Source organism: Nicotiana sylvestris, chromosome 1, assembly GCF_000393655.2.
Source record: "Nicotiana sylvestris chromosome 1, ASM39365v2, whole genome shotgun sequence".
Classification (NCBI taxonomy): domain Eukaryota; kingdom Viridiplantae; phylum Streptophyta; class Magnoliopsida; order Solanales; family Solanaceae; genus Nicotiana; species Nicotiana sylvestris.
This window is the reverse complement of record NC_091057.1, coordinates 98226538-98241853: the sequence shown is the minus strand read 5'-3', so window position 1 is coordinate 98241853 and position 15316 is coordinate 98226538. Positions and strand designations below refer to the sequence as shown.

The window sequence follows — 15316 nt, the reverse complement described above, 5'->3', positions numbered from 1 at the left end:
CTCGGTTAAGTAAGGTACTGGGTGCCCATCGCGGCCCATCGGTTTGGGTCGTGACACTATTGATCTTATGATCCTCGAGAAACTTGGTCATTTTGTTGCCGATAAATTATTTCCCATTGTTATATACGATTTTGGATGGCATTCTGAACCGACATATGATGTGGTCCCACATGAAGTCGATAACTTCCTTCTCTCTAACCTTCTCGTACGCTTGTGCTTCAACCCACTTAGAAAAATAATCAGTCATAAATAATATAAATTGAGCCTTACTGGGTGCCCATAGAAGAGGGACAACGATGTTCATTCCCCACTTCATGAATGGCCATGGTGAAAAGACCGAATGTAGCAGCTCCTCAGGTTAGTGAATCATCGGAGCATGTCTTTGGCATTCATCACATTTTCGTACGAGCTCCTTCGCATCTTTTTCCATGTCGATCCAGTAATAGCTGGCTCGGATTACCTTTTAAACCAATGATTTGGCACCTGAATTATTTTTGCAGGCACCCTCGTGGACTTCCCTCAGAACGTACTCGGTATCTCCCGATCCCAAACATATTGCTAGTAGGCCATCGAACATTCTTCTAAACAAAGTTCCATCCTCGGACAAGATGAATCGGGCTGCCTTTGTGCACAGGGTCCTCGATTCTTTTGGATCTGAGGGAAGTTACTCGGTCTTCAAATACTCTACATATTTGTTTCTCCAATCCCAAGCTAATCTTGTGGAGTTTATTTCGGCATGACCTTCTTCTACTACCGATCTCATGAGTTGTACAACTGCCCTCGAGTTGATTTCATCGTCTTCGACCGACAACCCTAATTTCGTAAGGGCATCGCCTCGCTATTTTGATCTCGAGGTACATGCTGCAAAGTCCACTCTTTGAACCGATGTAATGTTACCTGCAACTTATCTAGGTAACTTTGCATTTGTTCTTCTCTAACTTCAAACGTTCCATTAACTTGGTTCACCACAAGGAGGGAGTCGCACTTAACTTCGATCACCTCCGTCCCCAATCTTTTGGCTAGTTTGATACATGCAATCATAGCCTCATATTCGACCTCGTTGTTAGTAAATTTCACAGTTCTAATGGATTGTCTAACTACATTGCTTGTGGGTGGCTTTAGTACGATACCAAGTCCGGACTCTTTTACGTTAGCGGCATTGTCCGTAAAGAGGGTCCAGATGCCTGAAGACATCCCCGAGTTTACCAATAACTCTTTTTTGACCTCGGGTATCAGGGCCGGCGTAAAGTCGGTCATGAAATCTGAAAAAATTGAGATTTAATGGATGTTTGGCATCGATACTCAATATCGTACCCGCTGATTTTCACTGCCCATTTGGACAATCATCCCGAGAGTTTGGGTTTATGCATTATATTTCGCAATGGGTAAGTTGTCACAACACATATAGGATGGCATTGAAAATACAGTTTCAGTTTCCTAGAGGCGCTTAGTAAAGCAAGCGCCAATTTTTCTAGGTGACGGTATCTAGTTTCGCCCTTACCTAAGGTTCTGCTAACGTAATAAATTGGAAATTTCGTACCTTGTTCTTCCCGAACTAGGACTCCACTTACCGCTATCTCTTATACTTCCATGTACAAGTATAGTTGTTTGTCTGCCATTAGTGTGTGGAGTAGTAGCGGGATCGATAGATATCGCTTAATTTCTTTCAAGGCCCATTGGCATTCCGGGGTCCATGTGAAGTTGTTTTTCTTCTTTAGTAACGAGAAAAATCGGTGACTCTTATCGAAGGACCTAGAGATGAATTGCCCCAGGGCGGAAATACGTTTGGTTAGCCTTTGCACGACCTTCACGTTGTCCCCTGTCGTGATATCATCGATAGCTTTGATCTTCTCGGGGTTGATCTCGATTCCTTGGTTGGATACCATGAACCCAAGAAACTTACCTGATCCGACTCCGAACGCACAATTCTCTAGATTCAGCTTCATGTTGTACTTCTTAAATATATTGAAGGTTTCCTGCGAATGCTATAATGGTCCTCTGCTCGTAGGGACTTAACTAACATATCGTTAATGTAAACATCCATGGATTTCCCTATTTGTTCTTCAAACATCCGGTTTACTAGGCATTGGTAAGTGACATCGGCATTTTAAATCCAAATGGCATCACGTTATAGCAGTATGTGCCATACTTAGTGATGAAAGAGGTTTTTTCCTGATCATCCGGGTACATCCGTATTTGGTTGTACCTAGAGTAGGCATCAAGAAAACTGAGGATCTTGTAGCCGGTCGTGGCATCGATCATGCAATCGATATTAGGCAAAGGGAAAAAGTCTTTGGGACATTCCTTATTTAGATCTTTATAATCTACATGCATTCTCAGTTTGTTCCATTTGTTAGGGACTACTACTATGTTTGCTAGCCATTTCGGGTATTTGACTTCCCGAATAGACCTTATTTTAAGGAGTATAGTTACCTCGTCATTGATGAAAGCAAGTTTGATCTCGGATTGGGGTCTCCTTTTCTACTTGACTGGGTGGAATTTCGGGTCCAAGCTCAGTTTTGAAGTGTTTATCTCCAGTGGGATCCCTGTCATATCGAGATGGGACCAAGCAAAATTAGCTATAAGAAATTGAATGAGTTTTTTCCTGAGCTTGGGGGTTAACCCCATGCCCAGGTAGACCTTCCGATCGGGCAAATGTTCAATAAATGTGACTTGCTCCAGCTCTTCGACCATTGATTTTGTAGCATTGGAGTCATTGGGTACTATAAAAGATCTGGGAACCTCGTAATCATCATCTTCATCAGTCCCTTTTTTATTCGATTGGGTCATAGCTGGTGTCGATAATTGCTATTTAGTTTCTTGCTTTGTATTCTAACTCGGTTCCTTTGATGTTGTCAGCATTGATACTAGAATCAATTCTTCGACTGCAAACATTTCCTTTGCGACCGGTTGCTCCCCGTAAATCGTTTTAATCCCTCCTAGCGTTGCGAATTTTAACACCTGGTGAAGGCTCGAGAGCGCTGCCCTCATGTTGTGGATCCATGGCCTTATGAACAGGACGTTGTAACTCATGTACCTTTCAATCACATAAAACTTCATTTCATGGATGGTCCCGGTGCCATTTATTGGTAATGTTATTTCTCCCTTAGTAGTTTCACAAGCCATGTTGAATCTGTTTAGCACTCGGGCTGCAGGCAAGATTTGGTCCTGTAAGCCGAGTTGTTCTATGACCCTCGATCGAATTATGTTGGCCAAGCTACCTGGATCAATTAACACATGTTTAACTTGAGATTTATTCGTGAATACAGATATTACTAGTGCATCGTTATGGGGCTGCATGATTCCTTCTGTGTCTTTGTCGCTGAAAGACAAAGTTCCTTCTGGTATGTAAACTCGAGTCTGTTTCTCCCTTGTGATGGATACTTTGGTGCGCTTTAACATCGGTCCTTGAGGAACATCGACCCCTCCGATGATCATGTGAATGACATGTTGAGGTTCTTTTTTCTTGGTTTGTTTATTGGAGTCCCTATTTCTTAAATGATTCTTGGCTCGGTCACTCAGGAATTCTCGAAGATGCTCGTTGTTGAATAACCGAGCTACATCCTCCCTCAACTGTCGGCAATCCTCTATTCTGTGGCTGTGAGTGCCATGATATTTGCACATCTGGATTGGATCCCTTTGGGATGGGTCGTACTGCAGAGGTTGAGGCCATTTGGTATCTTCGATGCATCCGATAGCCGATAAAATAGCAGCAGCATCAGCATTAAAGTTATATTTTGATAACCTTGGTGCTTCTTTATATCCGATAGGCCTCTCAAAACCGTTCTTGCTCATGAGTCCCCGGATGCTCTTGCCTCGGTCATTTATCCTTTTATTTCACATAGAACCCCGTTTGGACCTACTGTTTCTTTGATCCTTATTGTATGACTGATACCAATCCGTGTTCGGCTTAGATCACGATCGATATCCCTCTTAACTCTGTCGATGTGTCTAATAGGATAAACGGACCCGGAAGAAGTCCCCAGTTAATCATCTTCGACTCTGATCTTCGATTGATATCGGTTATGCACATCAGCCTAAGTGATAGCCGGATATTCTATTAGATTCTGCTTCAACTGTTATGAAGCCACCGAACTTCAAACTTTGAGTCCTTGGGTAAAAGCTTGAACGGCCCAATCATCAGCGACTAGTGGTAGGTCCATCCGTTCTATTTGGAACCGAGATACAAACTCTCTGAGCATTTCATTATCCTTTTGCCTTACTTTGAAGAGGTCTGATTTTCAAGTTTCGACCTTGATATCCCCGGCATGTGCTTTCACAAAAGAGTCTGCAAGCATACAAATGAGTCAATAGAATTAGGGATTAAGTTGTAATACCATATCATGGCTCCCTTTGATAGGGTTTCTCCAAATTTCTTCAGCAAGACAGAGTCGATCTCGTCATCCTCCAAGTCGTTTCCTTTGATGGAGCATGTGTATGAAGTGGCATGCTCGTTTGGGTCGGTCGTTCCATTGTACTTAGGAATCTTGGGTATGCACAACTTTTAGGGATCGGCTTTGGAGCCGCACTCAGAGGGAAATGTTTCTGTACAAACTTCTTAGAATCCATTCCTTTCAATATCAGCGGTGCTCCCGAGATCTGGTCGACTCTAGAATTGTAGGTTTCCACCTTTTTATCATTTGTTTCGATTTTCTTCTCCCCTGATTCTATTCGTTGTGTCAGCTCCTTGAGCATTTTTATGAACTCAGGGTTGTTACCCGACTCATTCCCACTCGACCTTCCCGCGGCCGGTTCCTCTCTGCGAGTGATCTCTCGATGCGGGTCGGGCTCGATTCTACTTGGTACGCGACTCTAGTTTTGTAACTGAGTTATTGTCGCATGTTGAGACTACAATATTTCGAAGATCATCCATAGATTGACACTGTCTCCTTCATTGTTTTGAGTATTTTGTGTTGTCAACCGAGCTCCACCACGGATTCTATTCTCGGGGTCAGTAGAGAGGCTTATTTCGATAACCACATGCGAATTAGCATCCAACGGGTCCGCAATTAGAATTTCGACGAGATCAACGGGCGGTACCTCGTTATCGGGCGCTATGTTATTGTTTTCACCGTGGTGACAAGACTCATCGTCAGTAGACAGATGTGCTAATTGTGAGTTTGACATTTTGAGCTTAAGCCGGAAATCAGAGACACTTCAAAGAACCAGTGAAATATAGTGTGTGTTATGGCAATTCGTATCAAATAACCATTGTTACCCTTAGCCCCACGGTGTGCGGCAAACTGTTTACCCTCAAAATGTGATAACAATTGAATATATAAGTGATTTTAAGGATACGTGGATTAGTTTGACACAAAGTGATAGATTGAAATATAATTAAAGCAAACAATAATAAAGTAAGTTCAAACCGTGTGACTTGAACAGTTATAGCCTTGACAAATAGATCTCACTCGAACTGAATATGATCCAAATGATATCAAATACAGAAGAACAATACCTTGAAGAAAGAAAATAATACTATATGCTTTTGGTATGCTTGTTACGATGTGTATTACAATGAATCAGACCCCCTTTATATAGTAGGGGAGTCATGCTTTAGATACAATTCTATAAAAGGTAAGAAATCTCATGATTTGCTAATTAATCGGTCTCTCATAGATACGTGACGAGATTCCCGCCGTGATATCCAATCGGTTGCATATATTTCAGCCTTCTATTATTGGGTACGATAATGTCTCCTCGAGCTTATTCGGAGTCGGGGTCGGTTCTGGAGTCACGGGCTCGAAGATCTTGAAGACGTATGTTCTGACTTCGTACTTTGGTTCGATGGAACCCGTGATCGATCTTTAATCTATCACGTTTTGGTTCCAATTCGTCATGAAATAAATGAGCCCGGTTTCAATCGTATACAATACTATATTTAATTTCTATAAAAAGGTGGTAAAACATCTCAATCCAAATAATGAATACTTTACTCTGAGAACTAACAAAACAACCGAAACAAAACTAATAATATAACCTACATAAGGAGAAATTATTCATCAATACGAGTAGGACAAAATACAAGGAAAATGCTTAAAACCGTGCAATTGTGTGGAATTAAAGTTACATGCACGCAAAAGAAACACACACGAGAACGAATGCAAAATCTTATCTCTTGGAACACATGAGTAATACTAGGGGTGTCAATGGTTCGGTTCGGTCGGTTATTTTATAAAATTTGTATCATATCAATTTTTCGGTTATTCTATTATGCATAACTAAAATTAAACTTTTCAAAACCGTCTCAATCATATTGGTTTCACTTCGTTATTGGTACGGTTCGGTTAATTTTCGGTATTTTTTTAAATGTCATGTAAAATTCACTAGTAAAAGTAGAATGCAACAACATGCTTTCTGTTATAGGACTTAGCAAAACTCTCTAGACATTTTTATGGTTTAAAAGGTGATGAATTAAAAAACATGAAAGATGGCTAGAGTATATATACATCAATTATTCGACAGCAACGTAAAAGAAACCAAGTAAAAGCAAAGAAAATATAAATTACACGAGTGGAAAGATATTATCCAAGATAGGACTCAAGAATAAAGTCTATATTAAATATTAAAAAAGATCAATCTAAATTATATGAAGGAAAACATATTCATTACATTATAGTTTCCTACTCATAATCGCTAGAATACTTTGTGTCTTGCTAATAAAGATACTTTAAATAACTTAGTTTAAGTATAAGTAGGATAATAGGTTTTAGGAACTAGTATTTTGAGTTTAATTAGTTGTTGGCTTGTAACAGGTTTTATAATTCCAAGGCCCAATGGAAAATTTAATGCTTTATTAGGTTTAAGCTTTTTTCCTAACTCTACCATATATGAAACCTTATTACCCTAAATGTGCATAGTTTGTTAATTACCCGTCCAGTCCACACTTTAACTACAATTTATATACCATTCGACTATTAGACATTAAAAGGGTAGAATATTCCCTAAAAACGCGCTAAAATCAAGGAGAGAATCTTGGTGTTAATTGATTTTACATTAAATTCAATTTTTAAAAAAGGGAAAGGGGATTTCTCATCTGCGTATTTTTCTCCAGAACTACAATTCAAATTCTAAAAAAAAAATGAATGAACAATTCAAATTTTCGAGTTTCAACAACTCAAAGTTGAAAAAATTTGTTCTTCCATATATTTTCCACCATCGATAGCCATTAAAAAGCTTGAAAGCTTTGAATTCAAATTTGGGTTTTCAAAAATCATTATTTGTTTGGATTGGGTGTTGTTGTAAATAATTCGGAATATGTTTAGGAGTTTATATCTCAATTTTGAGGGGTTTTGGTGAAGATTAGACTTGGTTTTGACTGAATTTCAGATTGAAACTCGAAGAAGAAGAAGAAGAAGAAGAAGAAGAAGAAGAAGAAGAAGAAGAAGAAGAAGAAGAAGAAGAAGAAGAAGAAGAAGAAGAAGAAGAAGAAGAAGAAGAAGAAGAAGACATATTTCCAGAAATTGTAGATAAATTGTAGAATTGTAGATAAATTGTAGATTGGGAAGACTAAAACTTCTACAAATCTTCTACAATTATGTCGAAAATGCCAATTATGCTACAATTAAAATGGGAATTGGTATATTAAAATTCAATGTATCCAATTTGTAGATATCTTGTAGATAAAATTTCTACAAATAAACTACAAATCAATTTAAGTATTGTATAAAGTTTTATTGTTTTTAAGGGTATCTACAAAATTACTACATTTATACTACAATTAAACTACAATCTTATTTGGAAAAAATATTAGTGTAGGTACCCTCTTTTTCTCTTTGGTAGGGTGGGTAGGTGAGGGTGGGGGTGAATAAGCAATAAAAATCACAGGTTAGTGTAATTAGTAGGAGTAATTTTAAAATACTCTTTAATGTTCAAGACACTGTGCAGTGGTTTAATAGGTTTAAATGGATCATACAATTGAAATTCTACAAATGTTATTTTGGTTGTCTTATAAGTTCAATCGCTCAAACTTTTTTCCAATTTCACGTTTTCTTCAATGGGCTGAACTGAACGGATATGTATTGGAAGTTTAATTATTCTTTTTTTTTGTCAACCCAACACAGATAATTAGGTTGATATAGCGATCTCACGCCTTTTTTCTGAAAATAAGGTTGAGTTTTTCTCTTTACTAATTATTATTGAATAGTTTTACTACATATCTTTATGACAATTTGTTCCAAAAATTCTTGTTAATGATTTGGTCGTATGTGCTTCTCTAATAAACTTTTCCCGCTATGCTTTTATATGTTTGAAACGTGGGATTAAGGGGAGAGGGAAATGTGGGATATATAGGAATTAAAGGGAGAGAGAAACTTGTGATATATGGACACCTTTAATTAAGGAGTAAAAAACTGTCAATTAATTATACCTCTAAATTAATTATGGTATATAAATGGTAATTTGGTATGCTGAAATGTAATAAACACAAACCTTAAACATTAAGGATAATAAGGTTTCATATATGGTATAGGAAGGTAAAAATCCCATATATTTTTCATATGTAAAATTTATTCGATGTGGTTCGGTAATTTTTTGGTTTATTATAAAATAAAAAACCTATCCTAATTATCGGTACTGTTGTAGATTTATACAAAAATCTACGGTCCTAAAAATCGATTCGGTGCGATACGGTTCAATCGGTTTAGTCGATTTTTTAATATCCATTGACACTCCTAAGTAATACGAACTATACGTATGTGATATTGGTAAACTTGTGGAAGGGAGAAAACCATGGAGACAGTAGTATACCATATTAAAAGTATTATTTTAATCGTTTTAGTCTAATAAGTAATATTCGAACGAGGTTCAAGAAAGGTTCCTTTAGACGGGTTTAGTTCTAATCGCAATCTATTTAATGATAATCATGATTTTTGTTTGAGAAATTTGGTCGAAATACTACTCACGTCGAGATAAATATTGTGGTGGAGATTTGGAGATGCGACCTCTAGGAGGTTAGGTGAAGAAGATGGATCAAGTTTATTTTGTTAGAAAATTCATGCCAAGTGTAGGAATTGTTAGGTATTTATCTTAATTTTCTTACAATATTTGATTTTTCTATTTCTTGAAGGAAGAGCAACATATTTACCATATTGGCTTCCTTCAACATATTTGTTGAAGTAAGGGCAACATATGAATATGATCCATGCATATTTGGCTAATCCTTTTTCTCGGAGCAAAGGGTTTTGGCTTCTATAAATTAAGGATTCTTCCTTTTCTCATTCAGTATCATCCACAATGTAGCCATAAAGGCTTTGAGAGTCTTATTTAGGGGGAGAATTTTGTAAGACAGGTGTTAGCATATCGCTTGTGTTTGCCTCTTTTTAAGGTTGTTCTCTCGATATTTGTTACTTTCTTATATATAATAGATTATTCATCTCGGTCTATGAACATATGTCAATTGACCGAACCGCGTTAATATTTATATCTCTTTTGATATTTCTTTTTTATTGTCTGATTATTCGTCGTTAAAGGTTTGCTTTACTAGATTCGGCATGACATCTAATTATTTCGATCCAAACAAGATGGTCCCCAAATTTTGAACTAAATGGATTCAAGGTCCATAATAGTATTTAATTAGGAAAGAATGTGACAACGAACTTTCTTTCTGTTTCCATTTTTTCTCTGGAAATGGAAAAGAAAAGAGGAAAATGAAAGAGAGGAGCTTATTCAAACAAGCTAAGGGCAAGGAAAATAAAGTCATATTCAAAGTACATGCTTGTTAGAACTTTCCTTCAACCCTTCAAATTCAATAATCGTCTAATGATTTGTGAAATCTTGAATGAGAATATTTAGGGCTCTTTTTAGTCAAGAAACTTGAGTAACACAGTAAACAGAAAGATAACTCATTCCTTTTCCTTTCCTCCCTTTTTTTCTTTCATAAAAGAGACCAAATTAAATATCCGTTACGAAGTTCAATTTTCTCTCTTCAGGATATGCACACGAGTTTAAATTTGGACTAATTTAAATCAAGCACGGTATTGGCAAACTATGCACTTTCCCTTGCATGTTACTCAAAGTAAGTGTTCTAATAGCCCGTTTGGCCAAACTGCAAAAATCAGCTTATTTTTATAAGTGTTTTTTCTTAAAAGTGTTTTCCTCAAAAGTACTTTTGGTGAGAAGCAGTTTGTATTTGACTAATTAATTTGAAAAGCACTTCTGAGCAGCAATTAATGTTTGGTCAAGCTTTTAAAAAATATTTCTAAGTTTATTTTTTCAAAAGTGTTTTCTAAAAAAGTGCTTTTGGAGAGAAGTTATTTTTTTCTGTTTCTCCAAAACTGCTTCTGTTTCTCCTCAAAAGCACTTTTGTTTCCTTTCAAAAGCTTGGTCAAACACCTTAATTTTAGAAAGAAAAAAAATTTTGACAAAAAAAAAGGACTTTTGCCTCACAAGAAGGTTGAAAACAGGCTATAAGTTGATTTTGAGGTCAGAAGTATAAAATCTGACAATCAAATTATACTAGTATTTGTTATGTTGGATTTTTAACAAACTTTTATCGTTTGATAATGTTAAACAGTTGCATTTTTTAATTTGGACTAACCAAAGTTAGATATACTTTAAAAATTGATGCTTGCAAACTATCTATTATCAGCAAAAAAATAATAAATGAAGTAAACTTTCCAAGTTTGCAATCAGACTTATTATTAAAACAAAAATAAAATGGGAAAAAGAACCGAGGAAAAAACACAATAGTCAAATCTCAACTGTCGGTACCTAAACATCCCCAACCCGTACTCAAATTCTCAAATTGCAGTTATAACAATGTACAGTAGTACTCTTTATAAAAAGTGGCCAAAGCAGAATTATTAGAAATAGAAATCTAAAACAAGGTACTGCTACCAAACCTGGACCTGAAGTACCTCCTTTTTCTAACCGTTCTCTCCATAGCCATAATAAAGCATTGTCTCCGTCGTAATGAATTTCATCAAATAAAGTTATATAACAAAGTTATTTTTAAAATTTATTTTTTCTATTGTAGTAGCCTTATTTAGTGTAATGTAATATATAAAACTGATTATGTTGTTCCACATACACCTTTAGCACATCTTAGGCAGACGTATAATGAATACGACGTAGAGGCACCCACTGCTATAGTCAAATCTTACTTAAAAAAAGGGAAAAGTTCTATGCAAAGAGAACAAAATTACTCTAATGCAAGCATTAATGGCTTGCTCTCTACTTGTAAAGAACAAAATTATTACAATCATAATTTACATGCAGACTTAGTGGGCGTTTGGACATAAGAATTGTAAAATTTCAAAACAGGATGAAATTTTTTTTTAAGTGAAAATGATATTTGAAATTTAGATTTATGCTTGAATATGAATATAACTTTGGGTTGCTTTTAAAGTTTTGTGAGTGATTTGAGTAAAAATTTTAAAAAAATAGTTTTTTAGAGTTTTTCAAATTTTCGAAAATTTTCAAAATGCATTTTCAAGTGAAAATTAAAAATTTTATGAACAAACACTGATTTCGAAAAAAAAAAAAATTGGAAAAAAGGAGAAAAAAGTTCTTATGTCCGGGCTCTTAAATTCTTCACTGACTTCATTTGTTTTTCAACTTGTTGGTAACAGCAAAATTTTGAGATAAGTGTCTTAGCTCCAATAGTACATACAGTATTAATGTGTAGGTATAGTGGAGTAAAGGAGTAAGCCCACCAGCAACTGTGAAGTCAGAGTCAAACATTAAATACATTTGCTGCTCTCTCTGACGGGACCCCCCAGCAACCTTATTAATGTTAGTGTACATTACTCTTTTCATTTATTCAAACTACCACTAACTAATTATTTCAATAACTTTTGTTTTGTGGGTATACATTTACTCACTCTTGTATACTACTATCTCTTTATATGTATACATATATATGCTGTACATGCATATGTTTTTGTCACCCACCACCTTAAATTTTGAGGGTCCCCTCATATCTCCCCTTTTCTTTATTATATTCCCTTGGATTCGACTCTCTTTGCCACCTTCTTCCTTCCCCTCTTTAACAAAATGTAAAGACAAGAAGTTCACATTTTTTTGGGCAACTAGATGATATTCTACTAGCCAATTCAATGAAAAGAAATATTTAAACAAAAATAAACGTACCCATATAAAACATCTACGCGTCACCCAAGCAAGTTATAGTCGCATATATAAGTTTTACATATCAGTGTATCGTATCAATTTAATATTTTATAGCAAAAATAAGATAAATATATCAATCTCTTTACTAAAACAAAAGGCAACTATATATAGCCCATAATTTTACACATGGTTTTGCACTGTTCACTCATCAAAAACAAATAATCTTGTAGCCTACCTAACGCTGAAATAAATGGGGAGCACCATCCACCATGTTACTCAACCACACCCAATCCACTAAGTTTTGTTCTTTGATATTGTGAGTAAATGGGTCGGGTAATGCGAATAATCCATTCTAATGAAATGTCCGGAAAACAAGTTACACATTGGAAAAGATATCTAGATAAAATATTTTGATTATTTTTTTTCTTGTATGTAGTGGAATTGTACAGAGAAAATACTGATGAGAAGAAAAGAAAAAAAAAAACTAAAACAAACAAGGGCAAAACCGTACTTTCATTTTTATATGATCACAGTCGTAGAAGTCGTGATCGTCAAATTGGTCAAATGTCAACGTTCGCTGAAATCAATGGTTGGGATTGAACCTTCCGAAATCGGCAAGCTTCCTCGATCTGTTCTTGCAAAAGGACGTCGCTGTGGAAAGCTGAGGCTTTGTTGGTACTCTTATCTCGCCGGAGAATATCATTTCCGGCGGCATTCCCTTCTGATTCCAATTTCTGCTCGGGCTCGCACGCACTAAAGGACTCAAGCAAAACGCCATCCCGGTGAGGTTCCGATTATGACTCGATTTACCTCGCCGGCCATGTTGAGCTGCCGGTGTTCTCCTCGGAGTCTGTTTCGACGACTCCGACGAGTACCCGCTCGATCCGCCGTTACAATGTTCGTCTTCCTCATCGTCCGAATATCGAGCCGGAGACATTCCTCGATCGCGATTACGACACGTCCTCCGATGACCTCCGATCGTCGATTCTTCTACAGAAAACGTGCGCGACTGCTTTTTCCGACGACCGGAGAGAATCGTTGTGAACCACGACGGTGAAGAAGACGACGCCGGGTAAGCATCGCCGAAATTCGAAACCCTAGGATCCGAATCTAGTTTCTCCGTCCTGGATCTAAACAGACCCGAGAAAAATCTAAAATAACCTTTCTTCTTATAAGGCCCATGACCAGCAGCAATTACCGTACTGTTGGGACCCACTTGTGGAGTACTGTAAAATCTTTGATCTGGAATAGAGGGAAGCGAATTGTGCTGGAATTGCCACGGCGTCGTATCAGATTTCCGGCGAGAAATATACGGGGAAACGGAGCGCGGAAACACCAGCGGCGGAGGATTGCTATCAGATTTCCGATGATCCTCGTGAAACAGCTGCTGCTGCACGTGAGCTCGCGCCTGACCTTGGGCTTGGGCTTGGGCTTGGGCCTGGGCCTGTGCGGCAATAAGCGCAAAGAGCCGTTCACGGAGGCAGGAAGCGCAGACTCCGACGCTGCTACTCAGGTCCGAAAGGTGCTTTTTACACCTCATTTACCCAATCAAAAAACAAAACAAAATAATGTTCTTGCAAAAATCCAATGCTATTTATATACTTGAATTTGTATGAAATTTAAAAAGAGAAAAGGGAAATAGAAGAATGAAGAAGTAATATTTGTGGAGCGTGTGGTTGTTGTTTTTATAGCCTTTTCTGGGTTGGAGAATGGAAGGATCTGAGACTGGGTTTGTCTTCTTCTTGCTTTTGCTTTTGCTTTTAGAGAGAGAAAAAATAAGAGGAGAGAGAAGAGTGGACAGAAGATTAGGGGTGAAGAGAGTGCAAGCTTTTTATGTGTAAGAAAATGAGAGCTTTTTATCTTTTTCTTTATTCTTATAGGTTCAAATTAAAGAAAGCCAGTGTGACACGAGGATGGGGCACTAATATTTAAACACAAATCTACAGAATCCCGTTGTTAATTTAATGAATATTGATTAAGGAACACTAAAGTAACCCCAGATTGCCAACACTTAAAAGAAAAAAATTAGCACTGATTTTTGAGGATTAAATAAACTTTGTGAATCTTGCGTTTAATATGATAGTTTCCTTTTTCTTTTTCTTCGGTTTAAACCCTTTATTATTATTATTATGTAGTACATACATTCATTTTACTAAATCAAGAGAAAGATAATTTTTTTTTCATATTTTACTCTTATCATTAATTACTAATTTTTCAAACCATTTTTCAAGACTTTTAAAAATGTTATCATTATTATGTTAGAGATAGTAGATATGTCCTAGATCCAATATCATATTTGATGATTTGAACATATTTTTGTGAACGCTATTTGATATAAAAATATATGGCATTCTTTTATCATAGTTATCATCAATTGTTTGATTAATTTGATAAGGTCCTTGATTAAATTTTGGGATTTGTCATCGTGATAGAGATCATGATAATGAGAGCAAAGTCTCTTATAATTTAATCTAAATTTGTTCTTGATCGTACGAAAGCAAGTTATTTTTAAACCTGGAGATTTAGTTTGGGTTCACTTTAGAAAGGAGAGATTTCCTTCCAAAAGGAAGTCAAAGTTGCATCCTAGAGGAGATGGCCCATTTCAAGTCCTTGAAAGGATTGGAGACAATGCTTACAAGTTGGACCTTCCTGGTGAGTTCCAAGTAAGTGCCACATTTAATGTTGCTGACTTATCTTTGTTTGATGTAGGATCGAATTCGAGGACGAATTCTTTTCAAGAAGGGGGGAATGATAGCATCAAGAACAAGGATATAGTTAAGGACAATGATAGAGATGATAGAGTTTTGGAAGCTCCAAGGCCATTTACAAGATCTCAAGCTAAAGAGTTGCAAGCTAAGGTTGCTAGACTTCAATGGCAAATAAAGAAGCTTTTAATTGTAGAGGAAGAGCTCAAGCCCAAAGGAGATGAATTGTCCAAGTTTTACAACTATTTGGTAGTCCAAATTGAAGTCCAAGAGGAGGAAAATTGGGTTACCAAATCAGCCCTTGAAGTCCACCAATAGGGCTCAAAATGACCTTAAAAGAGGTCCAAAAGGGGGTGTTTCAAAAGGAGCCCAATTGGAGTCCAAACCAATGGCCCAAACTAATAGTTTTAAGGCCCAAATCTGCCCCAAAAGGATTTGGCCGCCCCCCACTTAATTTTGATGGCTTTTGTTACCCCTTAGGAGCCACCTACCTAAGTTTGATGGCTATTGTGACCCCTAGCAGCCCCCTACCTAATTTAGAT

The 15316-nt window shown here is 36.8% G+C and overlaps 2 protein-coding genes across 2 annotated transcripts; both read right to left on the bottom strand.

The window, feature by feature from the left end:
• Positions 1-2832: 2832 nt before the first annotated feature.
• On the bottom strand, positions 2833-3795 carry LOC104246981 (uncharacterized). The gene has a single exon (XM_009802902.1). The coding sequence runs from the start codon at positions 3793-3795 to the stop codon at positions 2833-2835; it is 963 nt and encodes a 320-aa protein (XP_009801204.1).
• Positions 3796-12652: 8857 nt separating this feature from the next.
• Positions 12653-13609, bottom strand: LOC104246979 (uncharacterized). Its single transcript, XM_009802901.2, has one exon. The coding sequence runs from the start codon at positions 13607-13609 to the stop codon at positions 12653-12655; it is 957 nt and encodes a 318-aa protein (XP_009801203.1).
• Positions 13610-15316: the final 1707 nt, after the last annotated feature.

What these genes read in the sequence shown, in the direction of transcription:
- LOC104246981 (XM_009802902.1), bottom strand. Translation starts at nt 3,795, where the DNA reads ATGAGCAAGAACGGTTTTGAGAGGCCTATCGGATATAAAGAAGCACCA.
- LOC104246979 (XM_009802901.2), bottom strand. Translation starts at nt 13,609, where the DNA reads ATGAGGTGTAAAAAGCACCTTTCGGACCTGAGTAGCAGCGTCGGAGTC.